Below are 27,085 nucleotides of genomic sequence, written 5' to 3' on the forward strand. Positions count from 1 at the left end.
GCCTGTAGAGGGCAGGGCAGGGCTCTCCCTCAGGGGTGTGAGAAGCTTTGACAAAGCGTATCCCGGTGTGGTTGCCTAAGTGTCTCACCCTGTGGAGTGTGAGTGTGACCCAGGCTGTGAGCGGGGCGTCCCCGCGGCAGAGTCCCGGATGGTGTGTGCCATCAGCCTCACCACTGCTGCCGTCCCACCTCCCGGCTCCCATGCCCTCTCCTTTCCTCCTCAGGTGCTGCCGGTGGCGCTTCCCTGCTGTGTGTGTGTGTGTGTGTGTGTGTGTGTGTGTGTGTGTGTGTGTGTATGCACACGCCTGCCTGCCTGCCTGCCTGCAAGCACATGAGGACAGAGGGCTTGTGACACTCCCTCTCCCAGCACTGTGTGCGTCCTGCAGGAGCAGAGAAGTGGGGGGGCCCCCATCCCGTCCACACATGTGAGCCTGTCTTCCTTCTTCAGGTCGGAGACGAATACATGACGAGCCCAGACGCACCTGCACGGACGGTGCCTGGTGGGACGAGACGCGGTGTGGGCGCCCGAGCCCTGCATTGGTCCTGGGACGCCTTTAATCCTCCGCACCTAGGACGATGACTCATGTGAGCGATGGCGGCACAGCAGGGAGCATTTTCGACCTGGACTACACGTCCTGGAAGATCCGCTCAACGCTCGTGGTCGCCGGCTTCGTCTTCTACGTGGGCGTCTTCGTCGTCTGCCACCAGCTGTCATCCTCCCTGAATGCCACCTACCGCTCCCTGGTGGCCAGAGAGAAGGTCTTCTGGAACCTGGCGGCCACCCGCGCAGTCTTTGGCATTCAGAGCACGGCCGCGGGCCTGTGGGCCTTGCTGGCGGACCCCGTGCTCCAGGCCGATAAGGCGCGCGGCCAGCAGAACTGGTGCTGGTTTCACGTGGCGACGGCAACGGGATTCTTTCTCTTTGAAAACGTCGCGGTTCACGTGTCCAACGTGCTCTTCCGGACGTTTGACTGGTTTCTGGTCGTCCACCACCTCTTTGCCTTCCTGGGCTTTCTCGGCTCGGTGGTCAACCTCAGAGCCGGCCACTACCTGGCCATGATCACGCTGCTCCTGGAGGTCAGCACCCCCTTCACCTGCGTTTCCTGGATGCTCCTGAAGGTGAGTGTTTCCGCGGGCGTGGGGCTCACCTGTCCTCTCTTTCCTCGTCAGCATGACCTGGGGAGCCGGGCAGGGCCCCCTTCCCGTCTCGCGTCCGTGCCACGGCTTCCCTGTGCGCCACGCTCGGGGTCCCCGCCAGACCAGGTCATGGCGTCCACAGTAACCGCTCATTTGGTTGAATTCCGTGTTACTAACTTTTTTAACGTTTATTTATTTTGAGAGAGAGGGAGAGAGAATCCCAAGCAGGCTCCACGCTGTCAGAGCAGAGCCCGACGAACCGTGAGATCACAACCTGAGCAGAAACCGAGAGTCAGACGCTTAATGAACTGAGCCACCGGGCGCCCCTCCATGTTACTAATTTTATTTTATTTTATTTTATTAAAAAAATGTTTTGAATACCATTTATTTTTGAGAGAGGGAGAGAGAGACAGCACAAGTGGGAGAGGGGCAGAGAGAGAGGGAGACTCAGAATCCAGAATCCAAAGCAGGCTCCGGGCTCCGAGCTGTCAGCACAGAGCCCGACATGGGGCTTGAACACACGAACTCTGACATGACCTAAGCCGAAGTCGGATGCTTAACCGACTGGGTCACCCAGGTGCCCCTGCTAATTTTAAACAAATGTTTTAAGCTTCTGGCTCCATAACAAAACAGTGGATCTGAGCTGATCGTATTCTGTAAGCCCCAGAAAAGGTGATTTTGTTTTTCTTTCTTTCAAATATTTTTGAAACAAGGTCCAAAAGTGTATATATGAATTACACACATCTTTCTGAAATGTTTCTCTCATCTTATGTTAACACTTGAGATCTACCCTTTTAGCCAGTTTTTAGGTAACGGTATTATTGCAGCTCTTTTGAGCTTGTCTCCCGTTGCGTGGCCGACACTTCATGTCTGGTGATAAGCAGCTCCCTGCCGCCCTCCTCCAGCCCCGGGCACCCGGCATTCCACACTGATCTGTGAGTTTGACCATTGTAGGTGACTCGTATCGTGGAACCAAGCGGTGTTTGTCCTTCTGTGACGGGCTCGCCGCTCTGAGCATCACGTCCTCAAGGCTCATCCACGTTGCATATCGAAGAATCTCCTTTTTTCAGGCTGAACAGTTTTCCGTTCTGTGTGTCCAGCACACTTTCCGTGTCGTGCACCTGCCGCGGGCGCTGCGGTTGTCTGCGTGTCTTAGCTGTTGTGCGTCACAGGGAAGGAGCTCACAGCTCTTCGAGATCGTGATTTCGGTCATTTTGGAAAACTACTCAGAAGTGGGTTTGCTGGATCATAAGGTAGCTCGGTGTTAGAAAATAAAACCTCTGAACCATTTTCCACAGCGGCTGCCCCATCTTCACTCTCCCCACACTGCGAGGCTTCCTGTCTCTCCACACCCTCGCCAACACTCGTCTCGTGTGCTTGACGACAGCCGTCCTGACAGGTGCGAGGCGGCTCCTCCCTGTGGGTCCAGGTTCCGAGTGATGCTGACCATCTTTTCATACAGCTGTTGGCCTCTCTGGAAAACGGTTCAAGTCCTTAGGCCATTTTTTGAATCTGATTTTTTTTGTTTTTTACGATCGAGTTGTGGTTCTTTATGTATGTTGAAGACTAATCTGTTATCAGTTATGTGGTTCACAGATATTTTCTCCCACTCTGTAGGTTGTGTTTTCACCCCAGTGATCGTTTCCTTTGCTTAAAGCAGGATATTCGTTTCATGCAGTCCCAGTTGTTTGTTTTTATATCTGTTGCCTGCCCTTGGTGTCTATCCATGAAATCATTGCCAAGACCAACATCATGAAGGTTTTTCCCCCATGTTTTCTTCCAGGAGTCTCAGCTTTGGGTCTTATTTTTAAGACTTGAGTCCATTCTGACTTGCCTTTTGTGTCTGGTGTGGGAACGTGGTCCCATTTCGTTCCTTTGCACGTGGCTGTCCGGTCTCCCCAGCAGCACCTGTCGAAGGTACTGCCCTTGCCCCGTTGTCAGAAATGGACTGACCACACCTGGTGGATTTCTCTCTGGGCTCTGCGTTCTGTTCCATCGGACTGCGTGTCAGTGCCGGGCAACATTGATTAGCTTTGAGATAGAGTTTGAAATCAAGAAGTGTGATGCCTTCATCGTTGTTCTTCTTTCTCAAGAGTGACATGACTATTTGCGGTCTTTTGTGGTTTCCTGTGAATTTGAGAATTGTTTTTTCTGTTTCTGTAAAAAAGCATCGCGATTCTGGTAGGGATGGCCGTTACATCTGTAGATCACTTTGGTAAACTTTCTAGTGAACTTTTCTGTTCTTCACCGTGTTCTCAGTTCCTTGATTTCTGTCTGGTATTTGTTTTTAAACATTTTTCTGTCTGGCTTGAAATTCTCGCTTGTGGTCGTGCATGTTGTTCTCGTGACTTCATTGAGCATCTTCGTGACAGTTGTGTGTAATTCTCTGTCACGTAAACCCTTCAGTCCCGTCTCACCAAGGGGTGCTTTTGGAGGGTTCTCTCCGTTCCTTGGTTCAGAGCTCCGTTGCCTGGTCCCACTCCCGGCTCCGTTGCTGTCTGTGCATTAGACCAGGCCGGCACCTCTCCAGGTCTGCACACACTCCTCACGCGGGACACGACCCTGCTGGTCAGCCTGGCCCCAGGCTCTGGGGCAGAGCAGGCCGCTGTGGGGTCGACCAGCCAAGCCGTTGCCGCTGCTCCCCACGGGCAGCCGGGCTCTGCCGGACTGTCAGAACTCCAGGACCGGCGAGCTCGAGGCCAGTCCTCCGGGAGCCCCTCGAAAAAGTTGGGGTGCTGGGCGCGTGCCGCAGCTCCTTCCTCCTCTGGGGTCTCTTCCCGATCGTGTGGTGCGGGAGGGTGCCCTGAGTGCCCCTCCCGGCCGCGGCGAGTGTGGGCTCTCCTGCACAGGGGCCTCTCCATCAGTGTCGCATTTCTCACGGAGGGACTGTGTGTGTGAACGGTTGCTGAATCAGTGTCTGTGGGGAGGGCGGATCCAGGCTTCCTGCCCGCCGTCTCAGTGGCGGCTGTCCCACATCGGGATGGTTTTCTCGTGTTTTCGTTTCTGAATAAGGTTGTTTAGGACCTGGAATTGTTATCTGTGTATTTGTTTCCTTTATGTTTTTAAAAGCGTGTTTTTAAAAGATGTGTGTCGTCTGTCTACATCTTGATTCTTATTCTGAGATCAAGATGTTCATGTTAAACTCTTAGAATTATACTGTAGCACAGATTCTGGCCATCTCGTATGACACGTTCACAGCCTGTTTTACATGAAACTTGACATACAGCTTTTTGTTTTGTAAACGTCTACTGCAGTCAGCACACATGGGTTGTGTCACTCCTGCGACACTGTGGTAAGCTTTGGGAGAAAACAGAGAAGTAGGAAACACCACACTGCCTTCAGGGTCCTTGGGGATCGATGCTGTACGCACACCAGAAGTGAATTAGCAGTGTAAGCGTGCAGACTGTTCATACGTACCTGGCCACGTGCCCGGCAGTCCCGTCGTCCCCCAGGGCCGCCCCACCCGGTGCCACAGGAGGACGTGGCAATAGAGGGGCAGGTGCCGTGGAGGGGGACAGGGGGCCGGGCTGGCAGGTGAACCGGGGCAGGTGCGCGGGGCGCTACAGCAGCCGGGCAGTTTAAGCACCTGGACAGCTGCTCGTGGATGGGGGGCTTGGGGATGGCGTGAGGTCCTCGGACAGGAGTGATCTGGGGGGAGGCTGGAAACCGTTAATGGAGTGAAGGAGCGTTTCAACTCAGCCGAGCTCTGAACGGTCATGGAAGCCACTGGTCCAGGTGTGGGTCCTTTTAGGTAAGGTGCTGTGACTTGGGACCCGCCTACTCACGCCACGTGGCTTTTCAGCGCTGCCCTCGTGGGTGTCCTCCCCACGGAGCGGGGCCTCCTGAGGACGGAGGGCAGGGGGAAGCTTCCCTGTGCCCTCTGGCTGTGAGCACGGCACCGGTGGCATCATGGCCGGGTGTGGACGGAGGGTGTGCGGGTCAGACAGGCGGTGGCCCAGCTGTCCTGTCTTCTCTGCCCCCTCACACGTGAGAACACCAGGCTTCACAGCAGACGTGGCTGCGGCGGGAAGGGACGTCCCCAAAAGGAGCCGCGTACGTCCGTGCACCGGGACACCGTGCCCCGTGGTGACTGGCACCACAACCCACAAGACGCGCGAGCTTGGGCTGTGATTCGCGTGTTCCGAGAAGATAGATTATTAGTTATCTGAAATTTTTGTCATTTTTTGGAGGATGCTCTTAAAAAGAAGAAATGAAAATCTTTCTCTTTCCTGTGCTCGGGCGGCCGGTGTCGAACGGCTTCACGGTGTCTTTCCAGACCTGTTTGTGCCCCGCCTGGAGCAGGGCTGCTGGGGGGTCTCCAGGTGTCTCCCTCCTCAGGTGTGCCGGGAGGCCCGGCCTTCGGTCCCCAGCATCCCCACGAAGAAGGCGGACTCCAGCCGTGGGGGGGCGCGGGCGACAGGCCTGGTTTGGGCCGTTGCCTGCGGTCTCTGCGGTTTGCCGGGCGCTGTGTACGCAGGATGGAGAAGGGGGTCTTGGTGTGGTCGCTTCTCAACACCATTTGCTGTGTTGACTCTACGGAGCAAGCAGGTCCCAGCGACAGAACCGTGCCCTAAAACGCGGTAGCTTAGGTCAGAAACTCTAGCTGTTTCCTTGCCGTTCACACGCTGCTGTATGTATGTGCCGCCCTGACGTGTGGAAATCCTTTTAGCTTTTAATAAAGTCGCCAAATTCACGCACGGTTGGGCGTCCTGTTCAAGAATCTGCCCACCATCCAGGTCTGATTTGATGACACACTGAAAGGTGTGAATCAAGACCGAAAACGTCACCGTCGTGTAAGACGGGTTTCTATCTCAAAAGCAGGGGCCCGTTCTTAGCGTCTCCTGCTGGGCTGGGATTCCGCAGTGTGGCTTGGACTCACACGGGACTCGCACACTGGGTGATACGGTTCATCTAGGACACACCGGCCCATGACGCGAAGTGGGTGAGGTAGAAACCGTCGCTGTCGTGTGTGTGTCCTGTGCGGTGCTCACCGCCGGGAGCCGGGGCCGCACAAAGCCCTCTCTGTGTGCGTTGTCACAGATCTCGTTCCTGTCCCCGGCTTTTCTCGCAGCTCCGTCACCTCGTGACACTGAGGAGTGCCAAAGAACGCTCGGTCCCCCGGCTTCGAGCTTTCCAAACGTAACCTAATTATTCCATGGGGAAGAGTTCGTGTTTGTGATACGAGTATTCGTAATTTAAGAAGACCGCTTTTAGTGGTGAGGGAAGACTCACCACTTAGAGACTGAGGCAGGGAGGCTGTCTGCGGGAGGCCCGAGGCTCCGGCCTCAAGAACCCGCGTGCCTGCAGACGGACAGTCTATGAGAGCCTCCACGGGGCTCCCAGTCTGTCCGATTCTTTTCTCTCCTCCTCTTCCGGTAGGTGCTTTCCTCTACACCTAGAGGAAATTTAAACTCTGCCGGAATAAATAGAATGTTCCTCTGGGCGCTGTTTACGCCTAACTTAACTCTCAGCAGTACTAGAAAACATGCCTGGGTGTGTCCGATCTGAAAGTAGGAGGCCGTTCACATTTCTTGTGGCGTTAGTTTTGGGCCAAGCTCACCGTATTTCAGACAGCAAGGAAATTTCTTGTCTTTCTCACTTTCTTTGTCCTAAGTCATCATTTCCACGGAGTCTCCTTTTCCTTTGTCCGAGCCGTGATGACACTTTTATGACCTCAGAGTTAGGATTCCTTTCCTGTTTTTTAAAAACAGACCCACTCTTGGAAATTGGTTTGCATCCTCCTCAGGGTTCAGCAGACGTGGCTCAAGTAAAGCCTGATCCCTTTCCTGAGGTCGTTTCTGCTGCCTGCTCTCGGGGCCTCTCTGCCTCAAACTGCTGACTTTCCTTGTGCAGAAGCAACACAGTGTCCCCACCCAGGGAGGGGCCACCTGCGGCCCGGAGCTCCCGAGGGAGATTGTGCAGCTTGGGGTCAACGGAGACAAGGTCGGAAAGGCTGGTGTGTGGAAGGTCTGAGGGGTGCGGGGATGTCGGGGTGCTGGATGTCCTCTGTCACCTGGCTGGGCGCCCACCGTCCTGGCACCGGAGTGGCCTGGTGCTGGCCAGGTCCCGCCTTCGCATCCAGGATCTGATGGGCCATCTTCAAGTTCTCTGTTCGGTTTTGGCTACAAGTCTTGGAAACTGGTTTTAGTGTAAAGTTAGAGTAATTTTAAGGAAAGTCCACTTGTGCCTGCGTCCTTGGGCTCCGGGGGTGAAGGACCCAAGATCAAACCAGGAGGTAAGTGTATATCATCCTCAGCCTCCCTGTCCCCAGAGACCCTTCTCCCAGGGCTTGCTGGCGGCCAGTGTGTGTGACTCAGGGTTAGAAAGGAGACTGAAGTGAGACTGGAAACAGGTCTGGCCTTGGCTCCTGGGAGCACGAATCCGGGAGCGGACGGGCCGTGGACGGGTGGCCTTGCTCCGGGGCGATGCCCCCGGGAGGGGGAGCGGGGGAGGGGGGGCACGGCTGTTGCGGGCACGGGGGCTGGGCGCACCCAGGTGGTGAATTCGTGGTGGGCGTGACGCCTGGGCGGCCGCGTCCTGACGCGTGTGTTCTGTCCCGCAGGCCGGCTGCTCCGACTCCCTGTTCTGGAAGCTGAACCAGTGGCTGATGATCCACATGTTCCACTGCCGCATGGTGCTCACCTACCACATGTGGTGGGTGTGCTTCTGGCACTGGGACGGCCTGCGCAGCAGCCTGCACCTTCCGCACCTGGCGCTGTTCCTCGTGGGGCTGGGTCTGCTCACGCTCGTCCTCAACCCCTACTGGACCCATAAGAAGACGCAGCAGCTCCTGACCCCGGTGGACTGGAACTTCGCGCAGCCGGAGCCCGGAGGCGGGCGGCCCGCGGGGGCCAATGGCCAGGTGCCGCAGAAGAAGGGGCAGTAGCCGCTCGGAGCCCAGGGCCCCGGGGCGCAGCGGCTGCTGTCCACGGGCTCCGCGAGGTCCCCGCCGCAGACTCCCGCGGAGTGAGGCAGGGACCGCGCTGTCCCCGGCGCTCTTTCCGAGTCACACTGACTGTGCTGATTTCCCGGTGGCCGCAAAGGGTGTGCAAAGCCCGGCTTTGCCTCTGGGGGCACATTTTTGCCGTCGCGACCCTGTCACCTGCTGTGGTTTGCTCCTGCACGCCTAACCGTGTGCGGCCCTGTCGACCATCAGGGAGGGCGTCGCGGTGGCAGCCGGGCCACCTGTCCAGGAGGAGGGAGCGCTCCCAGTGCCGGGCGTGACTTGGCATCAGCAACCCTCCCCCGCCCCCCCCTCCTCCGCCGCCGTGGCCGTCAGCATCCAGTCTGTCCGGTCACACGGTCAGCAGTTTGTGTGTCCTATCTGGTGGTGGTGACCTTCTTAGCCACAGGGCACTGTCCTCGGACAGAAGGGGTCCTGCTTGGGCCCCTTGTTAGAATCTCCGTGGATGGAGAGGCCAGCCTGGCTGCGGTCGCGCCATCTGGTGGTGAAGCCGTGGGCGGGCCCCTTGCAGGAGTGACCCTCCCCCCCCTTGGGGGTCGGAGCCAGCCTGGTGGGTGCCTGTGCTCCAGTGGAGGCTGTGGGGTCACGCAGCAGGGGATCTCCAGTAAAACCAGAAGCGTGTATTCACACTCTCTTGGTCACTTGGTAAAATAAGGTAGATGTTCGGTAATCAGACCTGTCTGGATTTTAGAGCCGTTTTCAACGGACCGAGTTGCCAGTGTGCTTCCCAACCAGACCCTCATTCCGTGGCTGGCGTTCCTGAGGGTTTCAGGGCCGGGCACTGGGCGCTCTGCCCTGTGAGCTGGGGGGGCAGGCATGCCGCCTTCACCTGCCCCCTCCTCGGGAAGGCGGGCACCAGCCTAGCACGTGTGCGGGGAGGTCCGGGTCCCCCCGCTTCCAAAGCTCGCTCAGGCGCCTCCACTGTTAGCAGAGATGTGTCCGCCGAGTAACGGCCTCTCCTGTGAAAGTGAGGGTCCCCCCCGCCCCAACTTCCTTTAGTCCGCGAGAACAGGCACCCAGTAGGTCTTGTGTAACAGCAAAGTGCTGCAAAGGGGGTCATTCCAGCTCACGAGAGGTTTCAGGGGACCGCCCTACTGTGGGCAGTGGGGGACACACGTACAGACATTTGATTCTGGCCTGGGGTGTGCAATTAAAATTAGGTTTATTTTTTTTTTTTTTTGAAAGCCTCTTTGACGTCTTTGCAAAAAACATGTGTTTATTGGTCACGGAAACGTCCGATTCGTGTTTAAGTGACAGGGCGCTCACGGCGGCGACCTTCGTTACTGCTGCTTCGGCTTTATGCTTAGGTCAAGATCCGTAACACCCGTGTATCTCCTCGTAAGGAGTGATTGAAGCCTCAGAGGTACCCCGCAAACCGCGTCCCCGCAAAGACGACTAACTCACGATCCTGCGGCCCCCGCCCTTCTTGTGGAACAGACGTAGCTGGTGTCTTCCGATGGCACAGAAGCTTAATAAAGTAACTTATGTTTATGGACCCAAAAGGATGTCCGTTCTTGTCTCTCCATAATGTTTGGTCGGTGTGAGTCGTTTGTCTTGGAGACACCGGGTGATGACCCATGTCTGTTCACAGTTCAGGTTAAAGTATGAAATATTTAGCTTACTTTTTACGTGACCCACACCAGGATTTGACCTTCCCAGGGCTCCCCCCTTACACCCCACGTCTTTATAACGACGCAGTAGTCGTGTGTGGAGAGGGAAGGACCAGATAGCACGAGAGCTTGGCCCGTGCACACTTTTGTGCTCCCTCTGACCGGGGACTTCCCACAAGGAGCAGCAAGGCAGGCGTGTGCGTAGAAGAGGCTTTTTGAACCCTGTTGATCCAGGACCCACACACGTTTATTGCCCAGGGGCCGGTAGGGCCTTCCGGGTTGTAGGGCGCTTTCCGGGCTCCGCGCCAGGCCAGGCCACCCGGCACCGGCTGTGGCGTGGCTCAAGGCTGCCAGGACACACGCATCTGCAGCTGGACGTGCAGCGGGGGAGCCCCGTGTGACTCCCACGCTGTCTGCAGAGGGGGCGGGTGGGCGCTGGACAGGGGGAGTGCACGTAGCAGCCAGAAATTCTGGAATCTCAGGGCGCCTGGGTGGCTCTGTCGATTGTCTGACTTCAGCTCCGGTCACGATCTCACGGTCGGTGAGTTCGAGCCCCACGTCGGGCTCTCTGCTGTCAGCACAGAGCCTGCTTCAGATCCTCTGTCCTCCCCCGCTCTGTGCCCCCCCCTTGTTCCCTCTCCCCCTGTGTCCCAAAAATAAGTAAAAGATTCTTTAAAAATAATAAAAAACTGGGGTGCCTGGGTGATTCCAGTTTGGGCCCAGGTCACGATTCACAGTTCGTGAGTTTAGGCCCCGCGTCAGGCTCTGTGTTGATATCTCAGAGCCCGGAGCCTGCTTCGGATTCTGTGTCTCCCTCTCTCTCTTCCCTTCCCCTGCTCACGCTCTCTCTCTCTCTCTCTCTCTCTCTCGAAAAACGAATAAACATTAAAAACATTTTTTTTAATAAAAAAAATAAGAACCTTAAAAAAGAAATCCTGGAATCTCGAGAAATGGGAAGATCTGGCCACAGCAGCCTGGACTCACCTGCCGCAGGTGTCGGAGGCAGGAGCCAGCTGTGCCCTCCAGCGTGGCCCGTGGGGAGGTGAAATACCATCGATTATCGCCTGTCACTGCACCCTGTGCTTTGGCATAGACACACTTCTCTGTGCACAGGCTGTGCTCTTCAGAACGGCCTTGGCCGAGGGGTGGGGGGAGGGAAGGACAGTGGGCCAGCGAGCGTCTTCTCTGTGGAAGGAAGACGGCCCCGACCCTTCTCATGTGTGTTCCCAGGCCCTGTAGGCCGGGAGGCCGAGCCCCCGCCCCCTTCCTCTCTCCTCAGACCCCGGGGTCTCCCTGCAGCCGGCAACCATTGCCCTGTGCTGGGTGCTGTGCCGAGTCACCTGCAGCTTCTCACCGTCCCTGCGCGAACGACCCTGTGCTGGCAGTCCTATTTACGCCAGGCACCTGATTCCCTAGGCTGCCTTCTTGCTGGTAGGTGACGGGCTGGGACGCAGCCTTCCCCGTACTGGGGCTCACTCCTCTGGTGTCAGAGCTGAGGCTCGTCGACGTGCGGTCCGCTCAGAGCGTAGGACGGCCCCTGATGGAGCCCCGTCCCGTGTTCACGCTGTCCTTGTGTGTATCCGTCCACGGCTGACTGCACGTCCCCGCGGTGCCTGGCGTGGGCCAGCCGCTCAGCCACAGGGAGCCAGGGAGGGGACAAAGCCCGATGTGGACAAGAAGGGCTCACCAGCTTGTGGGACGGGTCGTGGCGGATCTTCGTGGGAAAGGCAGGGTTGGGAGGTAGCTCGGAGGTACCTGGCAAGGCCGGTGGCCATAGGGGACATTCTTGGTGGGGAACCCGTCATGAAAGCTGGCTCAGCTGTGAGAGGGTCTCCTGCTTCCCGGAGCCCGTGGAGGCCCCAGGGGTGGCACCCGTCAGGGTCCCCGAGCCTTCTCTCTGCCTCGTGGGTGTTGGTTTCAGTGTGTCTGTGTCAGCTTGCTTCACGGCACACGGAAATCGTGTTAAATCTAAGTGTTTTGCAAGGCGAAAAACTTTCCCTTATTCCATCACGTGAGCCCTCGAGCAGATAAAAACCTTCCCTATTCCATTGAGCCCTCGAACAGACAACAGCAAAACGGAGAAAGCTGCGTCATCCTCCCTTCATGTGGTCAGATGTCAGGATGGCCCTGACCTACAGGTCACCGTCACGTGTCCTGGGGACTTCTGGGTCCCTTCCTGACCCCGTAGCCTCCCGTTCCCAGTGAGGCAGGGACGCGGCACCGTTAGAACTGCTTTCAGATGCACGTGACCCCCCAGCCTCCCAGGAGGAGGTTGCAGGGGTGAGTGGGGCCGGCCCCCAGTCGGAGGGCCGCCCCTGGTGTCGGGGATCCGAACACCTCCGTCCTCAGGGCTCCTGAACCGGTGCCCGCTGCGCGCTCACCCTGCTCTGTCCCTGCCACACCCAACTCCTGGAGCTCCTGTGCTGGCAGGAGGGGTGCGGCTGTGCACATGGAGGGGGCACATGCGGGCCGATGCCTGCCGCCCGCAGACTGGTTTCTAACAGTGAGGGTGCCGCCCACCTAAGAGTGAGTACACGGTAAGGGTCCCTAGACTCTGGTGAATCACCTCACCTCTGTCTTTGCTCAATCTGTTTTGCTCTAATGGGAAAGCTTGCCGGTTCAGTATTTCTCCTTTTAAATAAGTCTCCCCTTTGTCAAGAACTAAAACACACGGTGATATGTGCTGTCTTTTCAGCTTGACTAGAATACAGCGATGGGAGGAATTGGGGAATCTGTTTTCTTCCTCCTACTGACTCAGAACACAGAATGTTCTGGAACCGACTCCCAGGTATCCAGGGTCTGGTAGCCTTCCATTCGCGTTGCCCGAGTGCCAGCGTGGAGGTGAAAGACGCCGCTGCATTCCTTCTGAGGACAGCGCGGAGCCCCGAGCACAGGCACCTGGCCTCGTGGAGACACCGTCGGAGGGAGCCTCACCTCTGCCCTGGGAGCCCCGCCGGGGGAGTGCAGGCCTCTGCTCACTGTGTAGCTCTTCGCGTTAGCGCCGTGCTGTTTTGTACCGGGTGGTGTTCACTCCGTGCCGTGGAAGCCTTCGTGTTGTGCAGCGTGTCTGCGTGAAGCCCGAACCCCCAATGCGATGGCATTTGGAGGTGACTGGGGCAGAGCCTCCGTGATGGGAGTAGGACGCTTATTGAAGAGTCAAGAGACCAGCCTCCCTCGGGACCCTCCCGGGTGCCACCCAAGTCCGCCGCCCGTCCGAGGAGCGCAAGAGACACCAAGGACAGAGGCAGGCCACTCGGGCTCCCTCCAGCCAGGTCTTAAGTTTCTATCGAGAGGGGCCTTAAGTGGGTCTGGTCACGTATGCCTACCGTACAGCTGTTACCACACCGCGTTGTTCTCTCAGGCTGTGTCCCTGGAGCAGGAGGGAAGCAGAACCCACATCCAAGGGCAAGGGTGGGGGCGAGGAGCCTCCGAGCGCCCAGCCCACAGGTCACCCGGCAGTGGTTACGTCTTTCCTTAGACCTTCCGACACCCTCCCCCGCTCTCCTCAGGTGAGGGTACAGGGGAAGACAGGCAGTGGTCCCAGCAGGCACGGAGTCTGCCAGCACCGTGACCTTGGACTGCAGCCTCCTGGTCCCCAGTGATCGGTCACAGCAGCCAGAGCTGACCTAGACGCTTGGGCCTCCCGTCAACATTAGTGGTTCGTGTCTGCAGCCCCGAAGCAGCCGAGAGATGTAAAAAATTAAGCCAGAGTTAGAGTCCTCAGTTATTCCGTGTCAACGCCTTCAATCTCAGAATTGCCTGCTGACCCATAACATGGAAAACGTTTACAGCACCTTGTAACTTTCTCAGTATTTACCTTGCCCACTTGCAAAAATCTATAAAAAGCAAAACCAGCATCGTCAGATGGCACATTTCAGCCACAGTTTCACTTGTTTATATTAAGACAACCCTCGGTTCTTGCCCAAGAAATTCCTGAGCCCGTTTGGTCCACCCCAGAGATTTTATTTCCATGCCGAGCAAACCCAGAGTGCGCAACGTTGGGGCCAGGGGCGCTTTGTGTGTAGATAGCCAAGGTTAGAAAGTTGGAGGCCCACCACGCTAGGACCCCCATTTTACGTCTTCTGGTGATTGCTTGAGTATGTCAGATCTAAAACATGGAGTCACTTAAAAAAAATAAAGCTCGGAAACATACCTCACTCATCAAAAGCAATTTTCTACATTCTGATTTCAGAGTCCGTCATGGAGACTGTGGGTTGTCCCCGTCCCCGTGAACCTCAGTCTGGGCATTTCCTTCCCAGGTGAACACGAGCCCCAAGAGCAGAGGCCCTTCGCCCCTTTCCTGCCTCCTACTGGCCTCAAGTGCAGTCATGATCCCACAGGTGCACCTGCCCTTGTCACAGAGGGGACAGGCACGCGGACCAGGGAGGGTGGGACATACAGCCCTGTGGCCTCTCGCTGCTGTACGGCCTCGGGCCACCTGCGTCCGGATCACATGTCGGGTGAGACAGACATGCTGTGTCAGCCCCAGAGCTGCCGTCCCGATAGAGCGGGTCAGCCAGGGGACACTGCTCATGCGTTAACCTTCAGAGTGTCCATACCCGTGTGTCTGGACTTCATCTGGGGCTCAAGTGAACAGGTGTAATCAGCCCTCACGGGAAGACATTTCCAGTGTGAGACCGTAGACCTTTCTCAAAATCATCCCTGTTGACAGGAGGAGAGACGGCAGGCGCCCTGGGCCTGAGCCCCTCGTCCCGACGCCACAGCCCCAGAAAGAAGGTTTTTTGTTTCACGTGTGTTACTCAGTTCATGTTTATTTTTAACTTTCTAATTCGAACGAATTTCAGACTTGCAGAAAAGTTGGGGAAACACTGTGTGCTGTCCCTCCTCCCTGCCTCACCACACACCCCTCGGCCCCACGCTGCAGGGTGCGATATTCCTCAGAATAGGGGTCTGGTCTGAAGTGACCTCCGTAGAGGCCCCAGGACGCTCAGCACAGTGAACGCATTTTAGGGATCTGCCGTTCGCATCCTGGCCTTGCCAGCTGCCCCCACATGCCCTCTCCCGCCACCACTCCTGGCTGGGGACACGGCCGGGGACACGGCTCTGCTGGCCGCTCGGCCTGCTCCCGTCCTTAACGACATTGGTATTTGTGAGGACCGGCAGGCATTTATGTTAGAGGACATGCCTCCGTGCGGGTTGGTCGGATGTCAGGATTGGACCAGACCTTTCTGGCTGGAAAACACATACGTGTTGCCGTCCTTCTGGCGTATCGGGTCCGGAGGCACCGGTCGGCCCCTTGTTGGTAGCGTTAACTTTGGTCACCCGATCACGGTGTTGTCTGGGCTGTGCCACACACGTCGTATCTCGCCCTCCTTGTCTCAGGTGACATGCGGGGATGGGTCGGGACCGTGTGTGTCCTGTATCTCCATGGCACCGCCTCTCGCTCTGGCTTTACCGTCCACTGATGCCAATGCGATGCTTGCTCTCCCGAGTCCACTTTTACCGTGATGGTTGCAGACTGTTAATCTCCTGACACCATTGTTCCTTCTGTAGTCGTTTGCCAGAAATCCATCTCGAAGAAGAGACTAACCTTCCCATCTTGTGTTCATGATCAACATGGGCTCATGGCTTCTTTGTGCTATGAGTTTATTCACAGTAATTTACAATGCACTGTTCTCCGTGTACATTCTGATGCTCAGATCGCCCCAGATTGTGAGGGGGAGCCCCTCGCACTGGTCCCAGGGTCCTTTCCTTTGCCCCATCATTGCTTTTGAGTGCGTCCTTATTTTCTGTTGCAACAGGATGTCCCTTCTCCGTATCGTCCCTGTATTGGATTCAGCCATCTCTCCAAGGACCCTGGTTTTCTTCACTGGGGTTGGTACTTAGAAATCAAGATGTGATGGGGCGCCTCGGGGGCTCGGTCAGTTAAGCGTCTGACTTTAGCTCAGGTCATGATCTCACGGTTCATGGGTTTGAGCCCTGCGTCGGGCTCTGTGGTGACAGCTCAGAGCCTATTTGGGATTCTCTCTCTCTCTATCCCTCCCCCATTTACACATACGCACACACTCTCTCTCAAAATAAATACGTAAGCAAATAAAATCTTAAGGCGTACAGTTTGGTGGGTTTTGGGATTCACAGGGCTGTGAAGCCATCACCACAGTCCACTTACAACACTGTCATCACCCAGAAGAGACCGCACTCATCAGTAGGCACCCTGTGTCCCCGGGATGTTGTTTACCTGTACATCTACCCATGCACCAATATCACAGTGTCTTCGTTACTGTAGCTTTTCAGTATGTTGTACAATTGGCAATGTTTCTACATATGACCTAGGAATGTCTCCACTTAGGTGTTTTTCAGAGGTAGGCACATGCATATGTTTTCTTATTGTCCCTTCTTTCCTACTGCACAGACACTTACTCTTTTCCTGGATGCATTACATCCAGAAAGCCCCGCATCACTTCTCCACACGACCTACATGTTAATTATCCTTCGTTCTGTCATCACCCATGCTCGGGCCTTAGATAGTTTCCGGTGTGCTGGCAATGATAGACGACGTGTCAATGAAGAACCACAGGCATGCATGTTGTTGTATCGTGAGAGGTGTTAGGTGAGCTGGCCTCTGACCGTTCGGTAGAGCTCTCTCGTGAAGCCATCTTGGTGCTTTTTTGGGGGGTAGCTCCCTGATGAATATCTGAGTTTCTTCTATGGAATTGGTCCCTTTAAGCCTTGTAGGTCTTTCGGGGTTGATTTTGGTAAATTTTTTTTCCAGAAAAGTATTCATTTCATCTAAGCTTCCAACTTCATTTGCATAGAGGTCTCGGCAAGTTTCTTAAGTGACTCAAAGGAGAAAACTCGAGTTCAAATTTTAAGAGGGCTTTGGGGGTAACTGTGGCTGTGCATATAACCCCATGGTGACCATCTTCCTTCTTGTCTCCCATGGTCCCCGTGTACCAAGGAGTTCTGATAAATGAAATCATGCTTAAAATGTAAAATGTAGGGGCGCCTGGGTGGCGTGGTCCATTAAGCGCCCAACTCCTGGTTTCAGCTCAGGTCAAGACCTCACGGTTCATGAATTCAAGCCCCACATCGGGCTCTGTGCTGAGTGTGGAGCCTGCCTGGGATTCACTCTCTCTCTCTCTCTCTCTCTCTCTCTCTCTCTGCTCCTCCCCCGCTCTTGCTCTCTCAAAATAAATACATAAACCTTAAAAAAAAAAAAAAAAAAGAAAAAAAGCAAGTCCACGCCGCAGCCAGCACCCTCCTCAGCCCTGGGCATCAGTATCCCGCGCCCTGCTCCCCCCACAAGCCTCTGCCCCAGTGGAGGGTCCTCCTGTGCCACAGGCCAGGTTGCCCTCTGCGCCCTGGGGGCTCCTTCCGCAGAGGCCCCGTCAACATTGCCTTCCCCTGGGCCAGGTCGCTCAGGGAGCCGGCCCTCCCCGTTCAGGTTTGCAGAGTCTGCCCTCTGGCCTGACGGTCGCTTGCCCTGCCCGCTGACTTCCCAGGGCCCCGGGGACACCAGGGGCCCGTGTAAGGCCGTCAGCCCGCCCGCAGATGAATCAGGAGCCGGCTGCTCGGACCTCGAGGGACCCTGGTGCTGGTGCTCACAGGTGCTGTCCGCTGTTCCTCCTTTCAGAACAGTCGCGGCCCCGTGCTGTGGTGGCCCAGACTGCAGTGTAAGATCTACTTTCCCGTCCTGCCAATCACAGGGGCAGCCCGTGCCCAGAACTACCCAGGATGTGAAAACAGCAGGTATAGCGTCCCGTGAGCTTTAGATGTCATCACACTCGAGTACTGGGGAGTGGGGGGGGGGGTCCTCGTTCAGTATCGGGCCTCACCTCTGTAATGTCTGCACATCCTTCCCAATCGCCAGGCATCACAGGTGACTCAATTATGCCAATGTTAGGGCTGCCCCGTTTTCTCAGAGCTTGGAAAACAGTAGAAACCACAGGCATACATATTTCAATATGAAATCCACAGCTTTCTTCAAAAGTGTACAATTAGGGAAAGGGAGTCCCGCGTCTCAGATGCTCACCATCCAGTTAATCCCACGAACGCTTTCTTTAATATGGAAAGCCCGGGGATGAACGTGACCCTCTGTTCCTAGATTACAAGCCTGTCAGGCGTCAGCGGAGGCCGGGGTGTGGGTCTCAGGCCCCTCGCTGGCTGCATGGCCCCGGGCCTTGGACTTACTGAGGCTTCTCCTCTTCGTGTGTAAACAGCGGTGATTCTAATAGTGACATCGGTTTTCTTTTTCCCCCCTCAGGCAAATTATTTAACCTCCCCAAGCCCTGGTTTCCTTTCCCATTAAACAGGGACAATAAGGACAATAATTGTGACCTAATAGTGAATTTTTACAAAGCAAATGCTCTCTTGTAAGCAGCATCCGAATCAGGAAAGGGAACGGCGGTCCTAGCATTGCGGCCATGGTGTAGAAACTCTGTGGCCTCTGCCCTCCGCACCCAGCAGAGAGCACGCCCCGTAGGACACCTGCGTGTTCCAGCAGGGACAGACAGACAAAGGAGGAGGCTTAGCGAAGGGCGGGTGGCAAGTGTCAGGGAGAGGCCCTCAGGCCGGGTGATGTCAGGTGCAGGTCGTGGGTTCACTGTGCCCCCTGGGACTGCCCTCTGTATGCTCTGCTGCACCAGCGGGCTTCACCCTGCTCCTCACTTGGCCTGTATCTGCACAGTCCCCTGCCCCGTCCGGGTCACTGTCTCCTCGCCGTCCAAGGAGGGGTCTGGATCCCCACATGCGGTGCCAGTGGCCTAGTCTGGTGCCCTGGGTGCCCGTGGCCTCCTCCCACCCGGGAAGGGCTGTGGACCAGAAGGAAAGGGGAGGAAGGAGGATGGCCAGCCCAAGCTGCCTCTGAGTTCTGGGCGGCGCTCGAGGACCACCTGGGAAGCCCCAGCGCGTCAGGACGCAGGTCACCCTGCTGGACTGGCCTTCCTGCCAGTGGCTTTCTGAGGACCGAGCATTCGGGGGCCCGTCGTGCGGTGATGCATCCCATCCCGTGGAGAGTTTCTGGCAGTTCAGAATTCAAGAGGTGCTGCCACCCTTTGACTCAGAACTAGGTTCTAGAAATGAGACTGGCTACAGGAATACATCAGCCCAGACACGCTGATTGCCCGCCATGAGCGTGTGAGGTCGGAGTGTGGCCCTTGAGGACAGTGTTTTACGTCCACTCCCCTCCCCCAAATTAGCTCTTAGTTTAAGGTGACAGCCAGCACTTCAGAGAATCAGAATGTCAGGAATGAAGTGGCCTGAAAAGCCACACAACCAAAGTCACGAACGTGTTTTCAGAGGGTTTAATGGGATTCTATTAGAAAGTCACAGGAGAAAGTAATTTTACATGAGAAATTTTCCCCGGAGGCCGGAAAACAATGGCAACCCCCTCCATCTAACTTTCTGGCTTTGCTGTTTGCATTTACTTTTAAAATGGAGATTGTCTTTTGACTCTAATGAGATAATAAGACAGGGCGCCTGGGTGGCTCAGTCGGTTAAGCATCCAACTTTGGCTCAGGTCATGATCTCTCGGTTCATGGGTTCAAGCCCCATGTCGGGCTGTGTGCTGACAGCTCAGAGCCTGGAGCCTGCTTCAGGTTCCGTGTCTCCCTCTCTCTCTGCCCCTCCACCACTCATGCTTTCTGTCTGACTCAAAATAAATAAAATTTTTTGAAAACTTAAAAAAAAAAGAACATGACATTCTTACTATATTCTAAAAGTGCAGCTCTAACCTTTCATCATCTCTTGTGGAGGAGGTCCGTATAGAGCAAAAAGAGAAAACGCATTTCATTATTGCATATGCAAATCTGAATGGATATATTATTTATGTATTATATGAAATATTATATATATAACAGGTGTACCCATCTGTGGGTTGGCCTTGGCAAGATGACTTTGAATTCATTGGGAAACTTTTCTGAAATACCTTGAATTCACCTTTACTGTTGCCTGTTTTATATTTTTTTGTCAGGCAACTGACACTTTCTTTTTACTTAATTTTACATTTCTTTCCAAACACCACACAAATGAGCTTTAAAAGTCGCCTCTGGGGGGCGCCTGGGTGGCTCAGTGGGTTAAGAGTCCAACTCTCGATTTGGACTGAGGTCATGTGATCTCACGTTTCATGGGATGGAGCCCCCTGTCGGGCTCCGTGCTGACAGTGTGGAGCCTGCTTGGGATTCTCTTTCTGCCCTTCCCCCACACTCTCTCCCTCTCTCAAAATAAACTTAAAAAAATAAATAAATAAAATCGTTGAGCGGATCTGTGTTCTCTGGCTCTGGGACTCTGTCAGAACATGAGGCAAGGCTGTGGTTAGCTTGCAAATGAAAGTAATGTCCCAGTCGGGAGAAGGTTGGGATCAGAGTGGGAGCCGATGCGTCTGTGCTGCCTGCCACCAACGTTCTAATTTCTTATCTGGTTACATTTGCATTCGATTTACGATTCATGAATTTTCTATATATTGTATTTCACAACACTATGTCAGTGTTTAAAACTAGAAGAGGCAGGAAAGGTACGGTGTGATTTCCTTGGAAATTTTTTCAAGAGATCTTGGGGCCAGTAGGAAAAGCTTTTATGATGACTGTTTCTGAGTAGCATAAAAGTACCATGTGCCGGATCATGCAGTACCTGGACGTGTCTAGACAGGGGCTTCTGGTTATTTAGTTTCCTTTCATGAGGTGGATCCCCTCCCTTCCCCTGAGCGGGCCGTCGTACCCAGAGACCGGTGTTTCTATGCACTGATGATGTTTACGTGTCTGAAACGGGCAAGTTTAAAACCACAAAAATCACAGTCTTAAAAGACAAATTTGATTCCAGGCCTGAAAGATAATTCACTGTTGAATCTCATTCTTCATCGGGCTGCCCCACCCACTCCCCCGCTCCGTCGTGCTGCACGGCCCAGGGAGGAACGGGGTTCCAGCACTCCAGCAGCCCTGCTGGGTCCTGTTCCGAGCAGACTAGTCCTTTTAGCGGCATGTAGGGGACTCCACAGGACTAAGACGAGTTTCCAGCGACTTGCAAGTCCTAGGGCAGTTCCCGTAAAACAGCGTTAGGACTGGAGGCAGATGCCCACAGGTGTGGGAGAGGCGGCCACCTGCACTTTGCTCCCCTGGGTATCCGCTGGGAGGGCCCGAGCGTTCACCGCAGGCTTCCATCACGTGCATCGGCCCCTGCAGACAATATGAGAATATTCCCGCCTGGCTGCTCCGGGCCCAAGCTCCCCATGCTCTTCCCAGACATCACGCAGGCTCTTTGTAGAGTTCTCCCTTGTAAACTCCCAAGCTGTGATGTGCATATTAGTAGTCCCGTTTTCCAGACGTTTAGACCGGAGCTCAGACTGTGTAAGTCACGCAGGATTTCAAAGTCTCAGAAACCAAAGTAGCGTCCCCAAATGGATTCCAAATCCCTTGTTTAGTCTGTCCTTTGGTACTATTTCCTTCTTATTTCTGGTCTTCTTGATCCGGAAGCATAGCAAAGATCAGAATTTTCTGGTGTGGCAAACTGGAACTAATTCAGCCGGCTTGTTTTGTTAAACCGTGGCCATTAAGGTAATTATCTCAGTGGAAGTCCTTTGAGTAGGGTCCTGAAAGAACCCTAGGAATACACCCACAATATTTTTCTGCATTAAAACCACTAGAAGGAACTGTCTTTTTTGATTCAGACTCTAGTATCTTCAGTCTGCTGTAAGATCTGAAATAGTATTTAAAAATAGATCAGCCAATTCCACCAGCAAATGCTAACAGCAAACTTTGCTAAAAGATAACCTCAAACTATTATTTACATCACAGTCTCTGTGTGTTAGGACCGTGATTTACATTAGTCAAAACTGTCAGCGAATGAACTTACACAGAGCAGCCAAGCTGTAGGGGCACTTAATGTTTCAATTAATTACGACAATTAGCTGCTTGGTTTTATTCTCTAAGCCAAGTGAGTGGGGCCAGAGATCTCTGAGACGTCTGGCAGCTGTAAAATCCCGACCTTAAATCGCTTCTGGGGTTCAGAGATTTGGGCAGGAGAGGGGAGGAGCCCACGTCTTGGAAAAACAAGAACACCCGTGCTACCTGTGAGGCCCGTGTACCAGGGAACATCCTCCAGCCGTGAGTTCGGTTTCTTCGTAGTCTGGTTAAAGACACCTGGGTCCCCAGTCCCTGCCTTCAGTGGTCACGGTAACAATAGTGCGTTTCTTTGTAAATCATGAAACAGGCGCCGCTGGTTAACAAGTCCAACAGCACGGGTTGACCTTCCCGTCCAGGCTGGACGCTTCCCTGCGGAACCCAGCGTGCGCCGGTTTTCCACCACAGATGGACTCAAAGTCTGCGAAGGCTGGAAAGCCTAGGACGCGCTCCGCATTGGGGGGCGGAAGCAGAAGGCGCACTTGTGTCTCTCAGAGCACTACTCCTTGCCTCTGAAAATTGGCTGGGAAACGTGTGAACTCGCTGCATTTCCTAAGGCCCAAGCCCTGGCGGGTCTGAGAGCAGCTGACCTCCTGAGGGGCCAGGACCGGCCTGCGGGCTGGACCAGTACTGGAAGGAAGGGGTGGTGCTCTGGGGGGTGGTCTGTGGCCCAGGGGCCTTGCCCAGGCACAGCCCAAGGGTCCTCAAGAAGGACAGGTGTCTGTATGGGGGGGGGGGTCCTGCCCCCGCCCACGCGTGCACAGCCCAAGAGTCCTCGTGAAGGGCCAGGTGATTTGAGGGGTCCTGCCCACGACCCGGCCCACGCGTGCACTGTCTTTGGGTGCTTGGGGAAGGACAGGTGTGTGGGGCGGGGTGAGGGTAAGTGAGGAGGGGGGGCGTCCTGCCCCCGCGTGCACAGCCCAAGGGTCCTCAGGAAGGGCCAGTGTCCCTGGGGGGTGGCGTCCCGTTCTTGGCCCCCGCCTGGGCTTGCGCAGCACAAGGACCCTCAGGAAAGACAGGTGTGGTTTCGGGGGAGCCTCGGCGCGTCCCCCCACCTCCGGCTCACGCGTGCGCAGCCGGCAGGTCGTTGGGCTGGTAGTCGCGGGCAGAGCCGGCCGCCACTGGGCGGTGCCGAGGCGGGGGCGGGGCGCGGCGAGAGCGGTCAGCCAATGGGTATCCGGCCCCGGCTGGGCCGGCCAATCGCGGCGTGGAGGTGGTCCCGCCCTGGGGGCGGGGCCGGGGCGCGCAATTAGCTCGCCGAGGCTGGGCAGTGGGAGAGGCTCTCAGACCGACGGCAAGTTCTGGCACCTGCCAGGTGAGTGCGGCTCAGGGCCAGGAAAGGGGGGGATACTGGGGCGGGGGTCCTGGGGCGGGGACATGAATGCGGGCCCGGGGTGGGGAGGCTGGGGTCCCCAGGCGGAGGGGGCGGGGTCCGAGTTTGGTGGCCAGTGCGGGCTGGGGGCGCGGGCGGGGTACCTGGGGAGAGGGATGCTGTGGCTCCAGGGGAGAGGCGGCGTGCTGACTGCGGGCCAGGATGGGAGGCCGGGGTCCTTGGAGGGCGGGCCCCCAGAACTCCCACCGATCCGTGAACTCCGGGCGGCCCGCCCCCCCCCCCCCGAAGATTTGCAGGACGGGGCGTGTAGAGCTCCAGGTGTCGCTTGTTCCCCAGGAACGGCGCAGTTAGAGGACCTCACGCAGGCCCCCATTGGAGCGAAGTGCTGTTTTCCCCTGGCACAGACAACCCAGGAAAAGGACCACAGGCAGCCCCCCAACTTTAGAGGGGTGTCCCCTACGCTCTTGGGCACCCACAGTGCAGGTGATGCACCGTGACCAGCACCCCATCCCGCCCCTGTCCCCTGGCTACAGACAGTGCAGGTATAGGACCATGAACAGCAACCCCCCCCCCCCCAATTGAGCAGGGTGGCCGGGGACAGTGGTAAGGGTTGTCAGGATTGTGCAGGAGGGGCCTCCAGGTGAGGGCCTGGAGGCCTGAGTCACCCAGACCCCGCTCAAGCCACGTGCCGTTGATGCGTTGAAGTGTTTGGAACAATAATTTCTCCTTTCTTATAAAGACGAAGTCATTGATCTGCTTTAGGATGAAGATAATTACTACCTGAAAACGTACGTGTTTCCCCTTCTCCCGGAGTATCACTGCTCCGGAAACTGAACTCTTTATCGTGTAGATTAGTTCTGAGTTTCTGAGATTTTGTCCTACTCTTTGTGTACCGCAGGAAGTTAGCTGTCTTCTGGCCTGGAAGCCTGAAGTCTTGTGCAGAGCTCCTGCGCAGGCGGAGTGTGCTGCCCCCTGGCCCTCAGGACCAGGTACTGCAGGGGTGCGCCCTATGCTGGCTTCACCATCAGCCACTTGTGGCTGAGCTGTGACTTCTGTGGGTGTGTTTGCGGGTGGGGCCGCCCCCGCCCCCAACTTGAGCAGGAGCTGTTTTTGAGGGCTGTCTACCGGGCATGAGGTCTGTGTGTGCAAGAGAACAATGTGCAGGGTGAGGAGATGGTGTGAGAACATGCACCTGCCTGCATGCGGCCTGGGGGGGCTGGTTGGTTGAGCATCTGACTCTTGATTTCAGCAGGTCAGGATCTCACCGCTCCTGGGATCGAGCCCTGAGTCGGGCTCTGCACAGACAGCTTGGAGCCTGCTTGGGATTCTGTCTCTCTCCCTCTGCCCCTCCCCTTCTTTTAAAAAAAAAAAAAAATTTTTTTTAACGTTTATTTTTGAGACAGAGACAGAGCATGAACGGGGGAGGGGCAGAGAGAGAGGGAAACACAGAATCTGAAACAAGCTCCAGGCTCTGAGCTGTCAGCAAAGAGCCTGACGCAGAGCTCGAACTCACGAACTGTGAGATCAGGACCTGAGCTGAAGTTGTACGCCTAACCCACTGAGCCACCCAGGCGCCCCTGCCCCTCCCCTTCTTGAGCGCTCTCTCTCTCTCTTAAAAAAACCAAAACAAGGCCTCCTCGGTGGGTCAGTGGGCTAAGCGTCTGACTTCAGCCCAGGTCATGATTTTGTGGTTCGTGAGTTTGAGCCCCGTGTTGGGCTCTGCTGACAGCCCAGAGCCTGGAGCCTGCTTCAGATTTTGTGTCTCCCTCTCCCTGTGCCCTTTTTCCATTCACACTCTGTCTCTGTCTCTCAAAAATAAACATTGAAAAAAAATTGTTTTAAAAAGCGTGAAATGCAGTTAAAGCAGTAATTCCAGGGATGTGTGTCCCTTTATGTGCTTTAACTAGAAAGAAAGTGGGGGGGGGGGCAAGATTATTGGCTCTACAACGTCAGCTAATTAGAAATAGAATGACAGAACATCCCAAAAGTAAAGAGAAGGGACAAAAGAAAAATGAGAGGGTGGAAATTAATAAAGTGAAAAATAATAACACCACAGAGACAGAACACAAAGAGACTAAAAAAATGAAAGTCCCCGGCAAAACTGATCAAAGGAAAAGTGAGAGAGAGGTGGGCCAGGGAGCCAGGGAGAAGGCATAAATAAATAATCCCAGACATTGTGGTAGCACAGTTAGGGTCTCCCGAAGTGTCCATGTCCTAATCCCCAGAGCTAGGGACTCCGTGACGTCACACGGCAATAGGGACTTTGCAGATGTGATTAAGGCAAGGACCTTGAGATGGAGATGTTATCCTGGCCCGAAGTATTCTCCAGTGTCCTTGGTCTTGGCCGAGGGAGGAGAAGTGTTTGGAGTTAGGCGGCGTGACGGGGACCCTGCTCACTGCCGTTGGCTCTGAGGCTGGAGGGAGGGCGTCGGGCCGGGGAATGCGGATGACCTCTAAAGCTGCACACAGCGAGGGGCAGATCTTGTCCCCGGAGTCCCCGGGAAGGGACACAGCCCTCCACCATCTTGATCGTGTCTCTGCGAGAGCCGTATTGCACTCTGACCCACAGAGGTATAAGGCACTACATCTGTGTTGTTTCAGACTCACTGTGTGATCCTGTATCACAGAAGCAGTGGAAGACCAACGCGGGCGTGACGAGCGGGGCTAAGCCTGTGCAGGTGGCAGAGATTAAAACCACAACAGGACCACGTCATAAGTAGCTCTACAGTCCTAGAATCAGTGGATACATTCCTCCAAAAAAAAAAAAAAAAAAAAAATCTAACTTGCCAATACCGGCTGAAGGAAATTGACAAGACCGGAAAGTCCAAATGGCATTTAAAAAGTTGAGTAAGTAAAAATTTCCGGCAAGAAAACAGAAGCTCCAGTCGGTTTCGTGGACTGGTTCTACCAAATATTCAAGGAAGAGAGAATTCAATTTTTTTTTTTTTTACATTTATTTATTTTTTGAGAGACAGAGAGAGACAGAGCACAAGCAGAGGAGGAGCAGAGAGAGAGGGAGACGCAGAATCCGAAGCAGGCTCCAGGCTCCGAGCTGTCAGCACAGAGCCCCACGCAGGGCTCGAACTCACATGACCTGAGCTGAAGTCAGATGCTTAACCCACTGAGCCACCCAGGTGCCCTGGGGAGAATTCGAATTTTAAACTGTCCCAGAGAGTGGACAGAATCCATGTATTTTATGAGGTTAGACTTGATAAGAACAGTGTGAGAAACGAAATTCCAATCTCATGAACTTAGACTTAAAAAAGTCCCTGAGACAATTAGGCAAATGAATCTAGCAATCCTTTATCCTAGGAAGCCAGGATTGTTAAAATTTAGAAGATCTATTACTTTTTTTAAAGTTTATTTATTTATTTTTGAGAGAGAGTGCATGAGCAAGGGAGGGGCAGAGAAAGGGAGGGAGAGAATCCCAATCAGGCTCTGCGCCATCAGCAGGGAGCCCCACGTGGGGCTGGAACTCATGAACCATGAGATCACGACCTGACCCCAAATCAAGAGTCAGACGCTTAACCGACTGAGCCACCCAGGTGCCCCGAAAATCTATTACTTTTGAATCCCCACTAGAAAAACCGCATGCTCGTTCAATAACTACAGGGAAGACACTTCGTAAAATTCAAACCCCATTAATAGTAAAAACTCCCGGCATGTGGGGGTGAAAGTGAACTTCCTTAATCTGCTAAAAGGCATTTACACTTGTATGAAATAGAAAGAAAAAAAAAAATTACCCCAGGAGGCTAAGCACAGCTGGCGGGAGTTTCTGTTGGTGCACCTGTTTGCAAAGGGATTGGGTCACCTAGTGACACTGAAGATGTGCGTGCCCTGTGAGCCAGCATCTCCGGTCCTGGGCGTCCATCCTCGGAGGGAAGGCAGACATGCACGTGAACGTCTGCGGAAGCGTGTCCAGAACGCCTGCCCCCTGGGGGTCACGTAAGATGTATTCAGAACTTAATTTTTTCAAAGTAGTGAAAATGAGTGAACTGCATGTAGGATAACAAAGAACGTCTCAGGAAAATACATGTTTGTGTACAAGACCTAGAACATGCAAATCTAAGCAGTATATGAGAGATTGAGAGAGGGCCCGAAGGACTGGTAATTAAAACAATAAACTAAAGACGGGGCGCCTGGGGGGCTCAGTTGGTTAAGCCGCCGACTTCGGCTCAGGTCATGATCTC

At 54.9% G+C, this 27,085-nt stretch overlaps 1 protein-coding gene and 1 long non-coding RNA gene across 11 annotated transcripts in view; one reads left to right on the forward strand and one right to left on the reverse strand.

Annotated features, from left to right (window-relative positions):
* CLN8 (CLN8 transmembrane ER and ERGIC protein) overlaps positions 1-27,085 on the forward strand; it is a 44,925-nt gene that overhangs the window by 15,231 nt on the left and 2,609 nt on the right. For 6 of the 10 annotated variants that reach the window (XM_042982850.1, XM_042982851.1, XM_042982848.1 and 3 more), the window contains 2 exons: positions 448-1,118; positions 7,699-9,602. In XM_042982850.1, the coding sequence (XP_042838784.1) occupies positions 576-1,118; positions 7,699-8,022 (867 nt within the window). In that variant the 5' untranslated portion in view covers positions 448-575 and the 3' untranslated portion in view covers positions 8,023-9,602. Of the gene's footprint in view, positions 1-447; positions 1,119-7,698; positions 9,603-23,793; positions 23,885-25,496; positions 25,861-27,085 lie in introns of those variants that run through there. The other 4 variants (XR_006216449.1, XR_006216450.1, XR_006216448.1 and 1 more) reach the window with 4 other exon arrangements.
* On the reverse strand, positions 20,485-22,659 carry LOC122237810. Its single transcript, XR_006216456.1, has 2 exons — positions 21,731-22,659; positions 20,485-21,359 (listed from the first exon to the last, which is right to left on the reverse strand). It is a non-coding gene; the product is annotated as an uncharacterized LOC122237810 (long non-coding RNA).

Source organism: Panthera tigris, chromosome B1, assembly GCF_018350195.1.
Source record: "Panthera tigris isolate Pti1 chromosome B1, P.tigris_Pti1_mat1.1, whole genome shotgun sequence".
Lineage (NCBI taxonomy): Eukaryota > Metazoa > Chordata > Mammalia > Carnivora > Felidae > Panthera > Panthera tigris.